General features: G+C 24.4%; 1 protein-coding gene across 2 annotated transcripts in view; it reads right to left on the reverse strand.

Annotated features, from left to right (window-relative positions):
* Positions 1 to 14,177, reverse strand: part of LOC129971674 (L-fucose kinase-like) — a 37,135-nt gene extending 22,958 nt beyond the window's left edge. The window contains exons 1-9 of one of the 2 annotated variants that reach the window (XM_056085650.1): positions 13,784 to 14,177; positions 10,113 to 10,264; positions 9,976 to 10,026; positions 8,602 to 8,739; positions 6,887 to 6,959; positions 4,681 to 4,784; positions 3,277 to 3,357; positions 1,622 to 1,741; positions 1,143 to 1,326 (exon numbers count right to left, since the gene is read on the reverse strand). In XM_056085650.1, coding sequence (XP_055941625.1) covers positions 1,143 to 1,326; positions 1,622 to 1,741; positions 3,277 to 3,357; positions 4,681 to 4,784; positions 6,887 to 6,959; positions 8,602 to 8,739; positions 9,976 to 10,026; positions 10,113 to 10,264; positions 13,784 to 13,853 — 973 coding nt within the window. In that variant the 5' untranslated portion in view covers positions 13,854 to 14,177. Of the gene's footprint in view, positions 1 to 1,142; positions 1,327 to 1,621; positions 1,742 to 3,276; positions 3,358 to 4,680; positions 4,785 to 6,886; positions 6,960 to 8,601; positions 8,740 to 9,975; positions 10,027 to 10,112; positions 10,265 to 13,783 lie in introns of those variants that run through there. The other variant, XM_056085651.1, reaches the window with a different exon arrangement.
* Positions 14,178 to 15,128: the final 951 nt, after the last annotated feature.

Consider the following 15,128-nt stretch of genomic DNA (forward strand, 5'->3'; position numbering starts at 1 on the left):
ACCAAAGAATACAATACAATAGTTTTCTATTATACTGTAAAGAAATAAATACTTTCAATATTTCTTAAATTCCAATCTTTTTCTCTATATATATTTTAATCTGCAGATAGATGATAGAATATAATCTACCATGAGAACATTCTCAATTTTTATAATCTCTATATTCCCTTAAACTGAATTTCTTGGAAGAAATTAAAATCCCCCCTTTTTATTTTTATAATTTACATGAATGATTTATGAAATATTCTAAAAAACTCTATATCCAGATTTTTATTAAAATAAAATAATAACTAAAACCTCTGTAAAAATTTTGAATATCAAATAATATTGACAATTGGTCAACTAGAAAAACAAGATTAGAAAATATAAGAACAGTGAAAATATAATAATATACACTTTCTTAAAGTTTGAATCAAAGGTAACAAAATGGCTTAGAAATTTTTGAACAACTGTGATAATGTTTAATAAAACATTATTTAAATTTGCTAATATAAAAATAAAAATAATGTTTCATTATTTCATATCTCTTGACTAATTATTACATTTTAAGAGAAACGTCAAAACTATGTGTCATTATCAATTAAAATATTAAAAAACATGAAAAGGAAAGTTTGAATTTCTGTTGCATCAAGTAGTATTATACACTTAGTAATATACTACTACTAATAATAGATAAATTTTAAATCTCATTTCTTTTCTTCATTTCTTTTTGATTCTAACAAATTTATAATGCAACAATGCAAAATACTATACATGCAAATTTGTAACTTGAAACAATTTTAGTAGCACATTTTCTTTATTTTTATTTAATTAAAGAAACTAATAACAAGAAAAAAAGTTTCACTTAAAAAATTAATCTGAAATACTGCAAACACATTTTGAAGGATTTCAATATGATATTCTCTCCTGCAGTTAATAGAAATTATTCTAACTTAGATTTTTCTCTCTCTTTATACAATTATTGCATGTTATAATGCAACAATGCAAATTTGTAACTTGAAACAATTTTAGTAGTCAACTAGAAAAAAGAGGTAAAAGTAATATATTTTTCTCCCTATAATTGAAATGAAAAATACCAGTATTTATTCCTAATCAATAAATCTTACCAAAATTTGTCAATTATTTTTGCATTTTGAACATACTTGCAGACATTCTGAAACTGTTAAGTTCTTTCCAAACCAAAGATCGAGCTAGCATGCTTTCATTTGAGTAACTTGCTTGAATTCCAAACTTATTGTTGTAAGTTTTACCACATTTTCCAGAAATGAAAGCTTCTTTAGTCATATTTGTTGCCATAGCAATTAATAAATCAAAAAACAAAGACACCTAAAATGAAAATAAAAATTATATATGTATATTATATATAATTATATATAAGTAAAATTATATTATATATAATTATAAAGTAAAGAGGAGAAAATTATATATTCATATAATAATATTTGTACATGAAATAGGGGCATAAGTAAAAGCACATTATATTTATTTTCATCTCAGATAGCACATGTAGATAACATATACATCTAAATTTATTTTGTTTCTTAGTGTATAACATTAAAATGATGGAGAAAATATGAAATTATGTAAAGTAACATAACATATAGAAAACATTTAAATATACCTGAATAGGTTGATTTCCACAATCTAAGCCTAAATATGTACAACTATCCAGAGGAGCTTGAACATGAAGAGATAATAAACTTTCTGCAACATTAGTTTTCAAAAATACAATACCAGATATCTGCAATAAAAATTCATAATTACACATAAAAATATATAAGGTTAGTACTTCAGTCAATAGATAATAGCACATTTAACATTTTAGAGATCAACTTATATTTATCATCTTAGTAACTATCATGATAAAATAATATAAAAATAAACAAAACACAACTTTGTCCAATGGAAATTAAAAAATCTTTTGAACTGGAACTCTTGAAATGGAAAATGAAATGAATGAGATATAATAGATTTGAATATTATAAAAATGATTAATTATTTCCTTATTAACAGAGTTATAATGGATTTGAGTGAATTCATTTCTACAGAGATAAGCAAAATAATAATGATAATAATAATAATAATTCAATATAAATCTGAAGCAAATTTGAACAAGATACTAAAAATTCAATAAAATTGATCTATGTACATTAAGAAATTGTGGTAAAAATCAAGATAAAATGCAAATGCAATAAAGGGCAAAGACACGAAGTATAAAGTAAAGAGGAGAATTGCAAGCAGCCTATGCACAAAGGAAATTAACATTATGTTCAGATTGCATGGTTTAACAATGATTAAGAGCAAAAAAAAAAAAAAAAAAAAAAGTATGCATAGAAGCTTTTGTCAGCATTTTCATATCAACAATGCATGATAATGCATGTGAGCATCTCAACTAATATTATAATGATGAAACAGTCATACAGTTAAAAATGAAGAAAACAACTGCTGAAATAGCTAGAATATATTATATATGATATAAAGAATAAATGAACTACAAAACCTCTTTTTTTGTTACTGGTTTCCTTAGGTATACAAATGTCTCAGGAAAAAGAAGATACAGAAAAAGATTATATTGTTAACTATAATATAAATGAGATATTGTTAACTATAAACATACATAAGGGTATTAAAAATTTCTTGGCCTAGTTCTGAGAAATGCTAACAAAAGATGACATAGAATTGTGCTAGCATTAATAGTGAATGGCAATGAAATAGATAATAGCAATAACATTGATCTGAAATCTTGATAAGTTATTGTGCTCAATCACATTGTTGCACTAGCATTAAGAATTATTATACTGGTATTTGAGAGTGTGTGTGTGCATTTGTGTGTGCACATAAAGTAGTCCGTGATACAAGAGTCTCTATCATACAAGAGGTATAAAAAATATCAGGACTAGTTCTGCATAGGATTAACCAATGGTAATGCAGAATAGTGTTTACAATTTTAATTATTGATTCGGAAATAAGTTAAATATCTAGCATATCATCTTATTAAGATTGCAAGAACAAATCATTGACGATATTTGCTGGAGCTCTAAAATTAATCACAAAGCTTTTCATATAAAAATGATATAAATATCCATACATTAACAATTATAGAATATTTTGAAGAAAGGGAAAAATTAAACATAAATAAATTAATAATAAAAATATGATAAGAATATAAATATTTCATGGTTGGCAATATATTTATTGGAAATTTAAATTTTCTAGAAGGAAATGTTTTTCTAAAATTCAACATATAGTGATAATCAAATCAATAGATACACTTACTATTGGCACTTTTCCATCACCTTGTGCAAAACTTTTAATTTGATCAAATGGCCGGCAATAAAATATGTCAGAAATATAACCCTAAAAAGGAAACATAGTATCTATATAATATAGTATTTTTAATCGATTTCAGAATGGCAAATTAAAAAAAAAAAACAATTGGGACAAAATAATTTCATTAAGTAATCAAAGCAGCCAATGACATAACATATTCATTTATTAAAGTAAAGTAATGCATATTATAAAAATGTAATGAAATTTATATGATTTTCTACCATAAAAACAAGTTTGAAAACAATAGGGACAAAATAATTTCATTTAGTAATCTAAGTAGCCAATTATATAGCATATTCATTTATTAAAGTAAAGTTAAGCATATGAAAATTTAAAGAAAATTATATGATTCTCTAGCATAAAAGCAAGTTTGAAAAACAATACAAATAAACTTTTAAAAATATATGTTTATTACTGTATTAAAAATTAGCAAATGCATTTTTTTATAAAAAAATATCGAGGTCAAACAAAATTATACAAATGTGAGGCTTTGATAGAAATACTCTAAATAAATTGGGATTTTAGTCTTAAAGTATATTTCAATGAATATTTAAGAATGGTTTTGTTACTTATACAGAATAAAAATAAATTTTCTTCTTGTTTTCAATATTTCACCCTTTTATAATCTCTTTATTTTTGATGAAAAAAATTTGCCATTTTTTTTTAACAAATTGTAAAGAATAAATTTAAAAAAATTTTTGTACTTACATTTTTTTTTTATTTTGTTCTCTAAAAAATGCTTATAAAATCAAGATGACAAAGAATGAAATTCTTTAAAGTCAACAAATTATGTTCCAATTACTTTAAGTTAAAGCATCAAATAAAATCTATACAGTTTTTTTTTTTTTTTTTTTTTCAACATTAGCTATACTAGAATGTACTATGTCAAATCACAGCAAGCAGTTTGTGTAGTATACCTAGGAGGAATGCTTAACAATCCTCTTGAGAAATAACAGCTACTAGTTAAAAATATTATTTCTTGCTATTAATATTCTCTAAAATTAACTATCAGATGGCACTTTTTTTTATAGAATCGAATTTTAATTAAAACTGCCCAATAAACTGATAATTTCTGAAAATATTTTATTACCACTAGGAACACACTGGTATACTGCACAAATCTTCAGAAATCCATTACATCACAAAGTGAGTAAAAAATTAATTTAAAAAAATTCAGCCTTTTAAACATGAATGAAATCAAGTGAAATCAAAATATATAAAAATTATCTTTATTATTTGAAATGAGAATCCTTTATGGTTGACAACATTTGTTGAAAAATAATTCTATAATATTTTATTAATTTAAAAAAGACAGTGATAATCAAGAGCAATATATTTATAAACATTTACCTGATTATCAATACTAATAACTCCATGATTTGTTGCATATTCAATATCTGTGTGAATACAAAACATAACAACATCTGCAACATTTTCCCATGCAAATGGATTATCTACAAAATATAACATATAATATTATACTTGATAAGAGCATTAAAAACACATGATATTAATATGAAGAACAGATACATAAGATCCAAAATAGTGAATAAACATGATTATTAATTTATAACTAGAATTTGGGAAAATTTTTAAGTTAACATATGATAATTTATATTTAAATAAGTTATGACTAAAAGTTAAATGCATGCAATTAACAACAAAAAAAATCCTACTGGAAAATTCTATTTTCTATGTTATAAAAACAGCAGAAAGTTATAAGATAAATCTATCAATATGTTGCAGTATTTATAGTAAAATTTTATAATAACTGAAATAAAACTTCAGAACAAAGTTTTTATAAATTACACATATTTTTATATTATACATTGCCAATCACTTTTTGTAACATAAAAGAGGAAGGAGTAATTGACAAAATATTAGTACACACTTTTCACTAAGCCAGTTATTTTATAACAGTTTCAAAACTGAAAATTTCAATAATTAAGTTTTGAAAAAACAATAATAAACATTTTAGATAGAAATTACATTTAATACTTGTGATTTGCATTTTAATTTTCTTTGTTTGTGTACTTATTTAGGGTTTCCACTCTTAAAGAAGAAAAAAACACCAAGATTTTTCAAAGACATTCAAAAAAATTTTTAACAAAAATTTATATACCATAAAAATTGCATATTTTAAACATAAAATTAGAAAAAAATTTAAATATTTAAATATTTTCACACTAACATTCAAGTTTACTGTTACTTTCTTGTATTCTTTTAGATGCTTTTGACAAAAATATTAAGACACCTGTAATGCTTATAATGCAATTAACAGGCCGAGATTTAAAATTCATAATTGGTTTTGAGATCATAATTCAAGTATTCTTACTCTTAGCTACAGGACTACTAAATATGAATTTTCATAAAATTTATTATTGAATGCTCACTTCAGAATCATATTTACATAATTTAGGCAAAACAAGTCACAAATTGGTTTCCTTTAATTGCAAGAAATCAATAGATACAAATTTTGGCTACTTTTCAAGTTTTTTTCATAGGCCTAGCAAAAACTCTTGAGAATTACAAAATGAAATTCAAGGATTTTAAACAACTGTGGGAATACTGTTATTGTAAAATGTACGAATATTAGAAAAATATTTTGAAATAAATAAATAGACAAAAAGAATTCACATTTGAAAGTTTCACACATACATATTTTTATGGCAAATTTGACTTAGCAACCAAATTGGATGCAAAATACTTGTTTGAGAAATATGGGATTTAAAAATTTAGTTCTCAAGATATAGGCAGATTTTCAGAAAGTTCCAATCTTTATCTTGACAGACTATGAAAAGTGGACTGTTATGGAATTCAGGTTCAGAGTGGGCAAAAGTTTTTAGTAAGGGAAGCTTAGCTATTCATGCTATTATAGTTCTTCTCCTAATGTAATTCAGTTTTCAGCTTTATAAGCCTATTTGTTCTCCCAGATGAGTTTGTGATATTTTTTAAATTTAATATTTTAAACTGAAAATTAAGTTTTAATTATTTTAACTGAAAATTAAATATTTTAATTCAAGGAATCAGCATCTTTTTTTATTATTATTGTTGTTCCAATTCTTTTCACAAGTGAGAAATGGTATATGATGAAACAATATGTTTATGTACATACAACATACAATAACAGATAATAATAATAAAATGCAAACAGTAAATATGTGAATACAATTGCAGGTAATTATTCAAATTAATAAACATATTCTAACACATCATAGATAAGATTTATATACAGTTTAGGCTAATGTCTGCCCTGTGCAATGATATCAATTTTGGCATGAATCATAATTGTTGAATGTGGTTAAATAACAAAGAAATGGCACTTCAGATGAAATTCCTTTCTCCAAACTTTCACATCACACATATAACACATAAAATAATAAAAGTTATTAAAAAAATATTTACCAATTTTTTTTTTTTCAATTTCAACTCAATATCTTCAAATATTTAACCATGTTCAAAAATTACATGTATTAAACTTTTAAAATATTCAAACAAAATATTTAATTACAAAAAGGGAAAGAGAAATACTGAATAATAAAAAAAATATTCTTACAACATTTTTCTTTCTGCAAGATAAGCATATCAGTACTACACACCCAAACTCCATATGGGCTTTGAAAAGAGAGCTGAAAAACAAAATTACAATGAAACAAAAAGTGATTTTCAGCATTATTAGCTAACGAACAATTCAGAAGTGGAAGAAAAAAAAAAAAAAAAGAGAAATATTTGTCTTGAAGAAATCATTTTCTGTTTAGACAATGAGAATTTTGCATAATTAACAAAATAAGTGCTGTGTCCAGCAATTGTAAAACTATATCTGATCCAGATTTATAAATGCTATTGCAGATAAGATGAAGAAAGTAGAATACCAAAGTAATATAAGGTGGATGCACAGAGCTCAGAAGCATATATATATATATATATATATATATATATATATATATATATATATATATATATATATATATATATATATATATATATATATATATATATAAAAGATTTTTAATCCTGTCAGCTAAATAATATGTAACATATTTTGATTTAAGTAGCATGCAGGTTTGAAACAGTGAAGAGACTTGGTATTTTTAATTACATTTTATTCTATTCCGAGTGGCAGGCATGATTATATACAAGAAAACGCAGCGTGGCACACACAGAAGTAAGAAAAGGGAAAAAAGGGCCAAACAGATGATGACTAGCCTTATATAACATTGGATTTCTGGCCAGACGCCAATTCAATACACGTGTGACCTTTGACACCTTTTGAAGGGTAAAAGTAACACTTTCATTTAATACGTAGTACTGATGGCACATTATTTTTACAAAGGGATTAATTAAACCGAAAGTGGAATTGGATCATGAAATAAGAGAATATTTTAGAATAAAGTTACTATGGGCTGAATTAAGATAAAATCTTGGAAATTAACTTGGATTAAATTAAGAGTTTAAAATATCATTACACATACACACATATATATATAATAGACCATTCATGATTCCAACTTTCAGAATTTTTATGCATCTTTCTAGCAATTGTTTTTAAAAAATGGGTTAAAATAATGAGACTTAAGAATAATGGAGAGTCAGAAATTGTGTTCATCACAAAAACTCAGCATGAGAGTTATGTATTTATGATAACATAAATAATCATAATAATAAATTGTGATTATATATACATCACTTTTTATGACTAATCCTTAAGAAAATTTGCTCAAAGATCAATAATTAGCAGTTTACATATTTACTTCTGTCTTTTTACCTATATAAGGGAGCAAGTTTTAAATATTAATTAATTTGTCAAATCTTTTTAATTACAGAATTTTTTTTTGTAAAAAATTTTATGCTTTTCTCTTACATATTCTTATGATGCATTTCAGCAATTGGTTAGCAATGATAGAAGAATTTTAAAAAAAAATTAGGTTTCTTTTTTTTTTCTTTGCCAGCATTAATTTATTTTACAGGTTTTAAACAGAAATAAACCTATATGCATAGAGTATAATAATAATAATCATATACATGAATAATTTTTTTATTATATCAATTGTACTAATATAGAAATCTAAGAATCCAGGTATTCGAGAAAACAGGAATATAAGTTAGATTTATTATTTTTTTAAAAATATATTTATATTTCATTAAGTGATCTTATATTTTATAACTATTTAAAATTGGATTTCAACATATTAAGACCATATATACAAACTAATAAATAAGTGAAATTAGTTATATGAATATCAAATTCTGATTTTAGCAAAGTTCTCTCACTTGATCAATTAGCTGAAATGCTGCTTCTAAATTATTCAAAATGCCACAACAGTATGGTTTTGATTTGTCTTCAGGAACATATTCCAGAGGAAGAGAAGTAAAAGCTTTGCCAGAACAACTGTACAAATAATCTCTACCCTAACCAAAATAAGAAAACAAAATTAATGGAATTCCACTACACATAAAATGTTATAGTAATTATATACTTCATAATTCATTATTATATATAATTCAAGTAATATACAGAATTGTAGTAAATAATTTAGGTGTTCAGTAAAATACTCTTAAATTCTTTCCCATGAGGACATCAACAAGAATTTCAGTAGAAAAATCCAGAAGCATTTTTTAAATGAAAATAAATAATATTGCATTACCTGCTTCAAAATGTTTAAGAAAATTATGCATTTGATAATTTTTTTTATATAATTGATCTCCTAAGAAGTTTTAAATTTTATTTCATTTTAAAATAAAAATTCTTGAAGATAAAGAATATCTGGGATTCCAGACAATAATCATAACTATTTATACTCACAAAGATGAAATTTATATATATAACATAATTTTGCAGACGCATGGCCAAAAAGAAAAAAAAAAAAAAAACTTTTGGAATGAATTTCATTTTATTTTATCATGGGAGCCATAATTTGTAGAATGGGACAAAACAAAGAACATACTTCATCAGACCAGAAAACAAGGGTAAAGTGACAAATTTTTCCTTTCATTAATTTTAAGAGGATTTTTTGTTAGGGATTTTTTTTTTTTTTTTTTTTTTTTTCATATGGAATTAGAAAAGGGGAACTTTAGGTAATCTTTGAAAGGAATGCATAGATTGCAGACATTTTTATCTCTTTGCTTGTGGCGTGGAATTTAACAATTCAGCTATTTTTAGAGCATGTGTTAGATATAATTAAATAAAAAAGTGCGATAGAATGAAGAAACATGAGCTAATTTAAGATAAAGTTTAGAAAGTTATTTAGGATTTAAATTAAATTAAAAGATATTATTACATACATAAAAATAAAATTTTTAAGATGGAACTGAAATAGATTGACAAGATAAACTAACAATCCACTAAAAGAGAATTTATTAAAAATGATGAAGAATATTATAATACACTTGTAACTAAAGTTATAAACACTTGTAAAAGTCTCTAATTTAACAACTTCATGAAAATGCTATATTATATCCCCCCCCCCCCGCCGCCAATGATTTAAATGGGACATTTCATGACAATATTTTTGCTGGACAATAAATGCTACAACACTGACTGAAAAGAATAAAATTATAAAACATTATAGAATTTTAAAATGTCTAAAAGTAAATTAGTACTAAAAAAAATTAGAGAAAGCAGAATAAAAGATGCAAAGAACATACATTGTGTAAAATTAAAATGTGAGCTTGCAAAAGAACATCTGAAGTTAGCACCTGAAAAACATTTAAAAAAATTAATTAAATATTACAATACATTATCAAAATCCTACAGCTACAAATTTTTGCTTAAAACAATGTACCATGTAATTTTGTTTAGCACTTAAATATTCAACTGCCATCAAAAGTGCATTGAGTGTAGCAGCTCCACTCCCTAAATTTTTTGCTGGATCTTCAATTGTTAAAACACAAACAGAACTTGGTATCCTCCCTTTTTTCTTTAAAAATTCAATTTCTAAAAAATGTAATAGAATTGATAAATCAAATTAAAAAATGATACCGAAATCATTTTTTTTTGAAAACTTTATGAATATATATATATATAAAGTCTGCCATAAAGATATAATAAGAGTATATAAAATAGAACAAAAAATATCAAGTACATTGTACAGTTTTGTACAATATCCTTGTATACATATATAAATGGTAAATTATATAAATCCCACAAATTGTATTAAATAGAAACTGTTTTTATTTTTTTAATTCAGAAAGAAAGAAAAATTTAAACTAATATGAAAAGGGGGAAAAAATGAATTCTAAATTATATATTTCAATATTTAATTTCTGACCTACAAAAATTATTATTATCTATATGGAATAAAAAAAATAGAATTACAGATTCTACTGATATTGATTGAAGATAATTAAAACTTACTCATTCAAAATTAATTTGTTGCACTCATTAATGAAAAAGAATTTTCACTTTATATTTTGCCACAAACATGCACTGAAAAAAGGTATAACTAGGTAGATATTTATAATTCTGGTTTAATTTTTAAAAAGAGAGAGAGAAAAAAAAGAAAGAAAGGAAGGAAGTAAAAGATTCTTTAAGCAGATTTTGAAAAAAATCAATAGATGTCATCCTCAAATGCGCAAATGTCTACTGACTGTGGAGTAATTCTGATACAGTTTTTAGCAATGTATTTATTAATCAGTCACTTTTTAAAATTCAGCCGTATGCAATATTTTTATCAATTCAAAAAATTACATTATATAACAAAATTATTAATAATCAAACAACTAGTTAAGTATAGACGTATAAGATTCCATTTAGCTCATAAGTATACACTTAAAAAGTCCACAATGCATTGTATATATAAAACTACATCTCCTAAATGCAATTTCACAAAATAAGAAATTTTCTCTAAATTATATATTTTTACATAATAAATTTAGGCAAATAACACTGAAAAATTTCAGTAAGTAAATCTTCTACTTGGAACAAATAACTACTTAAAAGTAATTGCTACAAATTTTTAAAAAGTAGAAATAGTATGTAAAAAATATTGTGATGTTTAATATGTAACACGAAACTTCGATGTTTAATATGTAACACTTATGTTATGAGAAAAATTTGGTTTTAAAAGACAGAAATCTGTCTTACTGCTCTGAATTACAATTTTCCAATCTCATAGAATTCATATTTTACAGCATTATCATTTGATTGTTTTAAATTATCAAACAATTTTGTAATTAAAAAATTAAAATACCATTTATTAGATAGTTTCATATACCAAATTTTATCAGTAATAAGACAGTTTTTTTTTTTTTCCTTGCTGATATTTACTATTCTTTTTTTGGTGACTATATTTATCAATAAGAAAATTTATACTTTCCAAGAGGAAAAAAAAAAAAAAAAAAAGAACTGTAATATTGTGATCAGATTATCTTATAGTAAAATTTAGCATTTAACAGCAGTAATGCTTTATTTTATGGTTATCTTTATATTTAGAATATGGCGGAATTCAACACCAAATTTCTCATTACTTTTTATAGGATTTTTTTTTCCAGATGATTGTAATAATTTATACAATATAGTTTTTTTTTTTTGCCAGCTGGCTTATCAGAATTCATTTCAGATAAAACATCTACATATAACTTCATGCCCATGGTTACACTAAATTGTTTGATATTAATGGCATCTTATTTTAATTGTAAACTTTATTTATTGTGTATAAAACATTTCTTATGGAGATATAGTCCCATAACATCATAGGACTACTAAACTTATACATATCTAGTTCATCTTCTAAATTTTGTGATATTGTAACTTCCTTTTTTAAAAAATTCATTTTGTTAATTGGGCAGAGATTAAACAGAATCTCTTTGTTTTAGCTTTTAACAATAAAAAGAAATCAAATATTTGATGAAACAATGAAAACTGTAGAAATTTTAAACCAAAAATGAAATTATTCTTGGAAAATTAAGGAAAAATTATTGTTAGAAATTTACCAAAATTCACGAAAAATGCACAACAATTAAATTGGCATCATTAAAAATTTAAAATGGTCAAAATTTACTTTTGTATAAAAATATTTTTGGAAGTTATCTCAGAAAAAGTTGAAATTTTACTTAATTTTTAATTAAAATTTCAAATATATATATATATACCAAGTTACACATTCCTGTATGCTGCATATATATGTAGAGTTTGGTAGCTTTGAAGCAAATGGTCTAGCCTATAAAACTTCAGGACACACTTTTATTTTATTATTAGTAACGATTTGTCAATTTTAACATTTTACATTTAAATCATCATTTAATTAAGCTATTAATTCTCATAATGGTTTATAAATTTCTAGTTTATTGAAATTGAAAATTTATTAATAAATAAAAACTTTACTGAACTGAATTCTAAAAATTTTAAATATTGTTTGTTACATATTTGGTGCGTGGTTTAACACGCATTGCCAAATTTACTTTAAATTAAAGTATTAAAACATTTTTACTTAATAAAAACTGCCAGCCATGTAAATAACAAAAATAAATTTTAATTACAAATTAAATTAACAAATATAGATCATGATACATTGGCCGTAATTCCATCGACCAGCACGAGGCAGATGTTCGGAGCAAGCCGGCGAAGGGAGTCACTCGTATCCGTTGGAGAGCAAAGTTCATCTCCATAGGTATGATTGATGCTTATCGCCAGTTGGCAAAAAAAAACAGTCATTTATCACCTGTTTGGCCGCTGCACATATTTAAATTTGGGATTGATTTTTCTGACATTAAAAGTAATTTATATTTCAATAAAATATACTTTTTAGGGATTTCATCTTTTAATTGAGCTTTCTTAAACTGATACAAAAAAAAAAAGAAAGAAGAAAAAGATATTGCAGAATTTTAAATATAAATATAGTTTGCATAGTTAATTCCACTAATATTAGGTATATTACTTTATATATATGCACTAGGTACATTATTTCGGAATTTAAATCCAGAATACTCTGCATCCAAAATAAACATAATAGATTGTAATAAAAATAAATCTCTATTGTGCAAAAAAAAAAAAAAAAAAAAAGGAATTTAATTTATATAAAAAGAAGCTTTAAAATATGTTATGATTTATTTCTCTTCAATCAAGACAATTCTAACACATATGATGTATAGAAAATTGTATCTAAAATTATTATTACTTTTATCAATGTTTAAGGTTAAATTTTAAAAGAATTAAAAAGAAGAAAAGGAAAAAAAAAAAAAAAAAATTAATTAAAAGGAACACATAAATTTTCAACACCAAAGGGTCTATATAGACAATGCATGATACTTCCAGAAATTCATTTCTTAAAGTTGTTAAAATTTAATTTTTATTCAATTAATTTTCTACTTTAATGTAAATTTATGTAATAATCGGCTTTTATGAAAATCTGAGTTCGTATATTTAAAAAAAAGTTAGTGCAGATATCCAGATATTAAAGCTTGTTTTCTAAAACAATACTTTTGGAAATGCATTCTAATGAAATATTTGACACACCTCTTTCGGTCGCTATCACAGATGACAGAGAAGAGCAAGTTATAACTATACAACTCCAATTTTTGTTCATCTTTCTTTTAAATAGATTTCTCCCACTTCTGGGGTAAATATTATATATTTCAAAATGTATTTATTAAAATTTTCAAAAAAATACTAAAAGCTAACAAATTATCAGTTTTCACGCGGGATGCCGTCTGCTTATCAAAAAATGCCTCGTGTATTTTTGAAGATATTTCTATATTTAATCGATATTTGAATTTGTTTTGAAAATTTTTTTGGAATAGTTATGCCCAGTAGTTAAGACTGAGCTTGAAACTAAATGTAAAGAGCCTAAGATATGATTAAAAATGAATTCAAATGCACATGGCATATCGCCGATAATCGAAAATAAACATGTTTGAAATCGAAAACTACGTCAGCGGTTGCAGTTATAGAAGGCAAATGCTATTTTTTATTTAATAGAAATGTAGAATGAAAACTTGTTCTGAAACAGTATTCAACTTTATTCTTATAATTATGAAAAGTTACCAAGGGCTTTAGAATAAATTGAAAAATGCAGCTTTATTGTTCTGGAATGTAGAATTTCGTATACTGTAAGAATGTTTTTCTTTCTTTCTTTCTTTTTCCCTTATTTTTGGGGATCCACAAGAAATTGTATGAAAACATGTTTTTTAAATTAAAAATTAATCCAAATTAACAATTTATAAACTTCAAATGTAAATAATCGTCAAATTTATGTAATAACTATTTTAGGCGCGAAGTTTAAATTAGTTTCTCCCTCCCCATATTTTCATACAAGCCCGAAATGAAAAGGCAAAACTCTGGTCTTGCCCTTCGAAGTATGTTTTATTAGTAAGTCTTTATTAGTAAGATTTTTTTAAGAAATTAGTTCCGAAGATATCCAAGTAACAGAAATATAAGCATCAAAATGTATTTCCGAAACATTTTCAATCCTATTAACAGAAAATGCCAAAAAGTATTTCTACAGTATTGTTCGCATATCGGATATCTTTGTGTAACTATCATATTACATCTTTTGTTAATAGAGAAAGCATAACAATCGAGGGGGAAAAAATTGCCATTGGTGTTCGATTCTTTATTGGAAGTGACAATCATATACACATATTCCCCACAGGACAAGCCCGGAAACAAGCGGGCCTTGTGTGTAGTTGGTTTGCAAGAGCTTGAAACAAATTTCATATAACAAAATAATCCTTTATTGTATTCCGATAACAGTACAAAAATTAGTAAAACTCTTATTTTTATAAAGTAAATATTTCAGTCACAAAAACTATCTTTATGAAATAAAAATAATGATTGCTTCATTAATTGATAAAATATAACT

This window comes from Argiope bruennichi, chromosome 6, assembly GCF_947563725.1.
Source record: "Argiope bruennichi chromosome 6, qqArgBrue1.1, whole genome shotgun sequence".
Taxonomy (NCBI): Eukaryota; Metazoa; Arthropoda; class Arachnida; order Araneae; family Araneidae; genus Argiope; species Argiope bruennichi.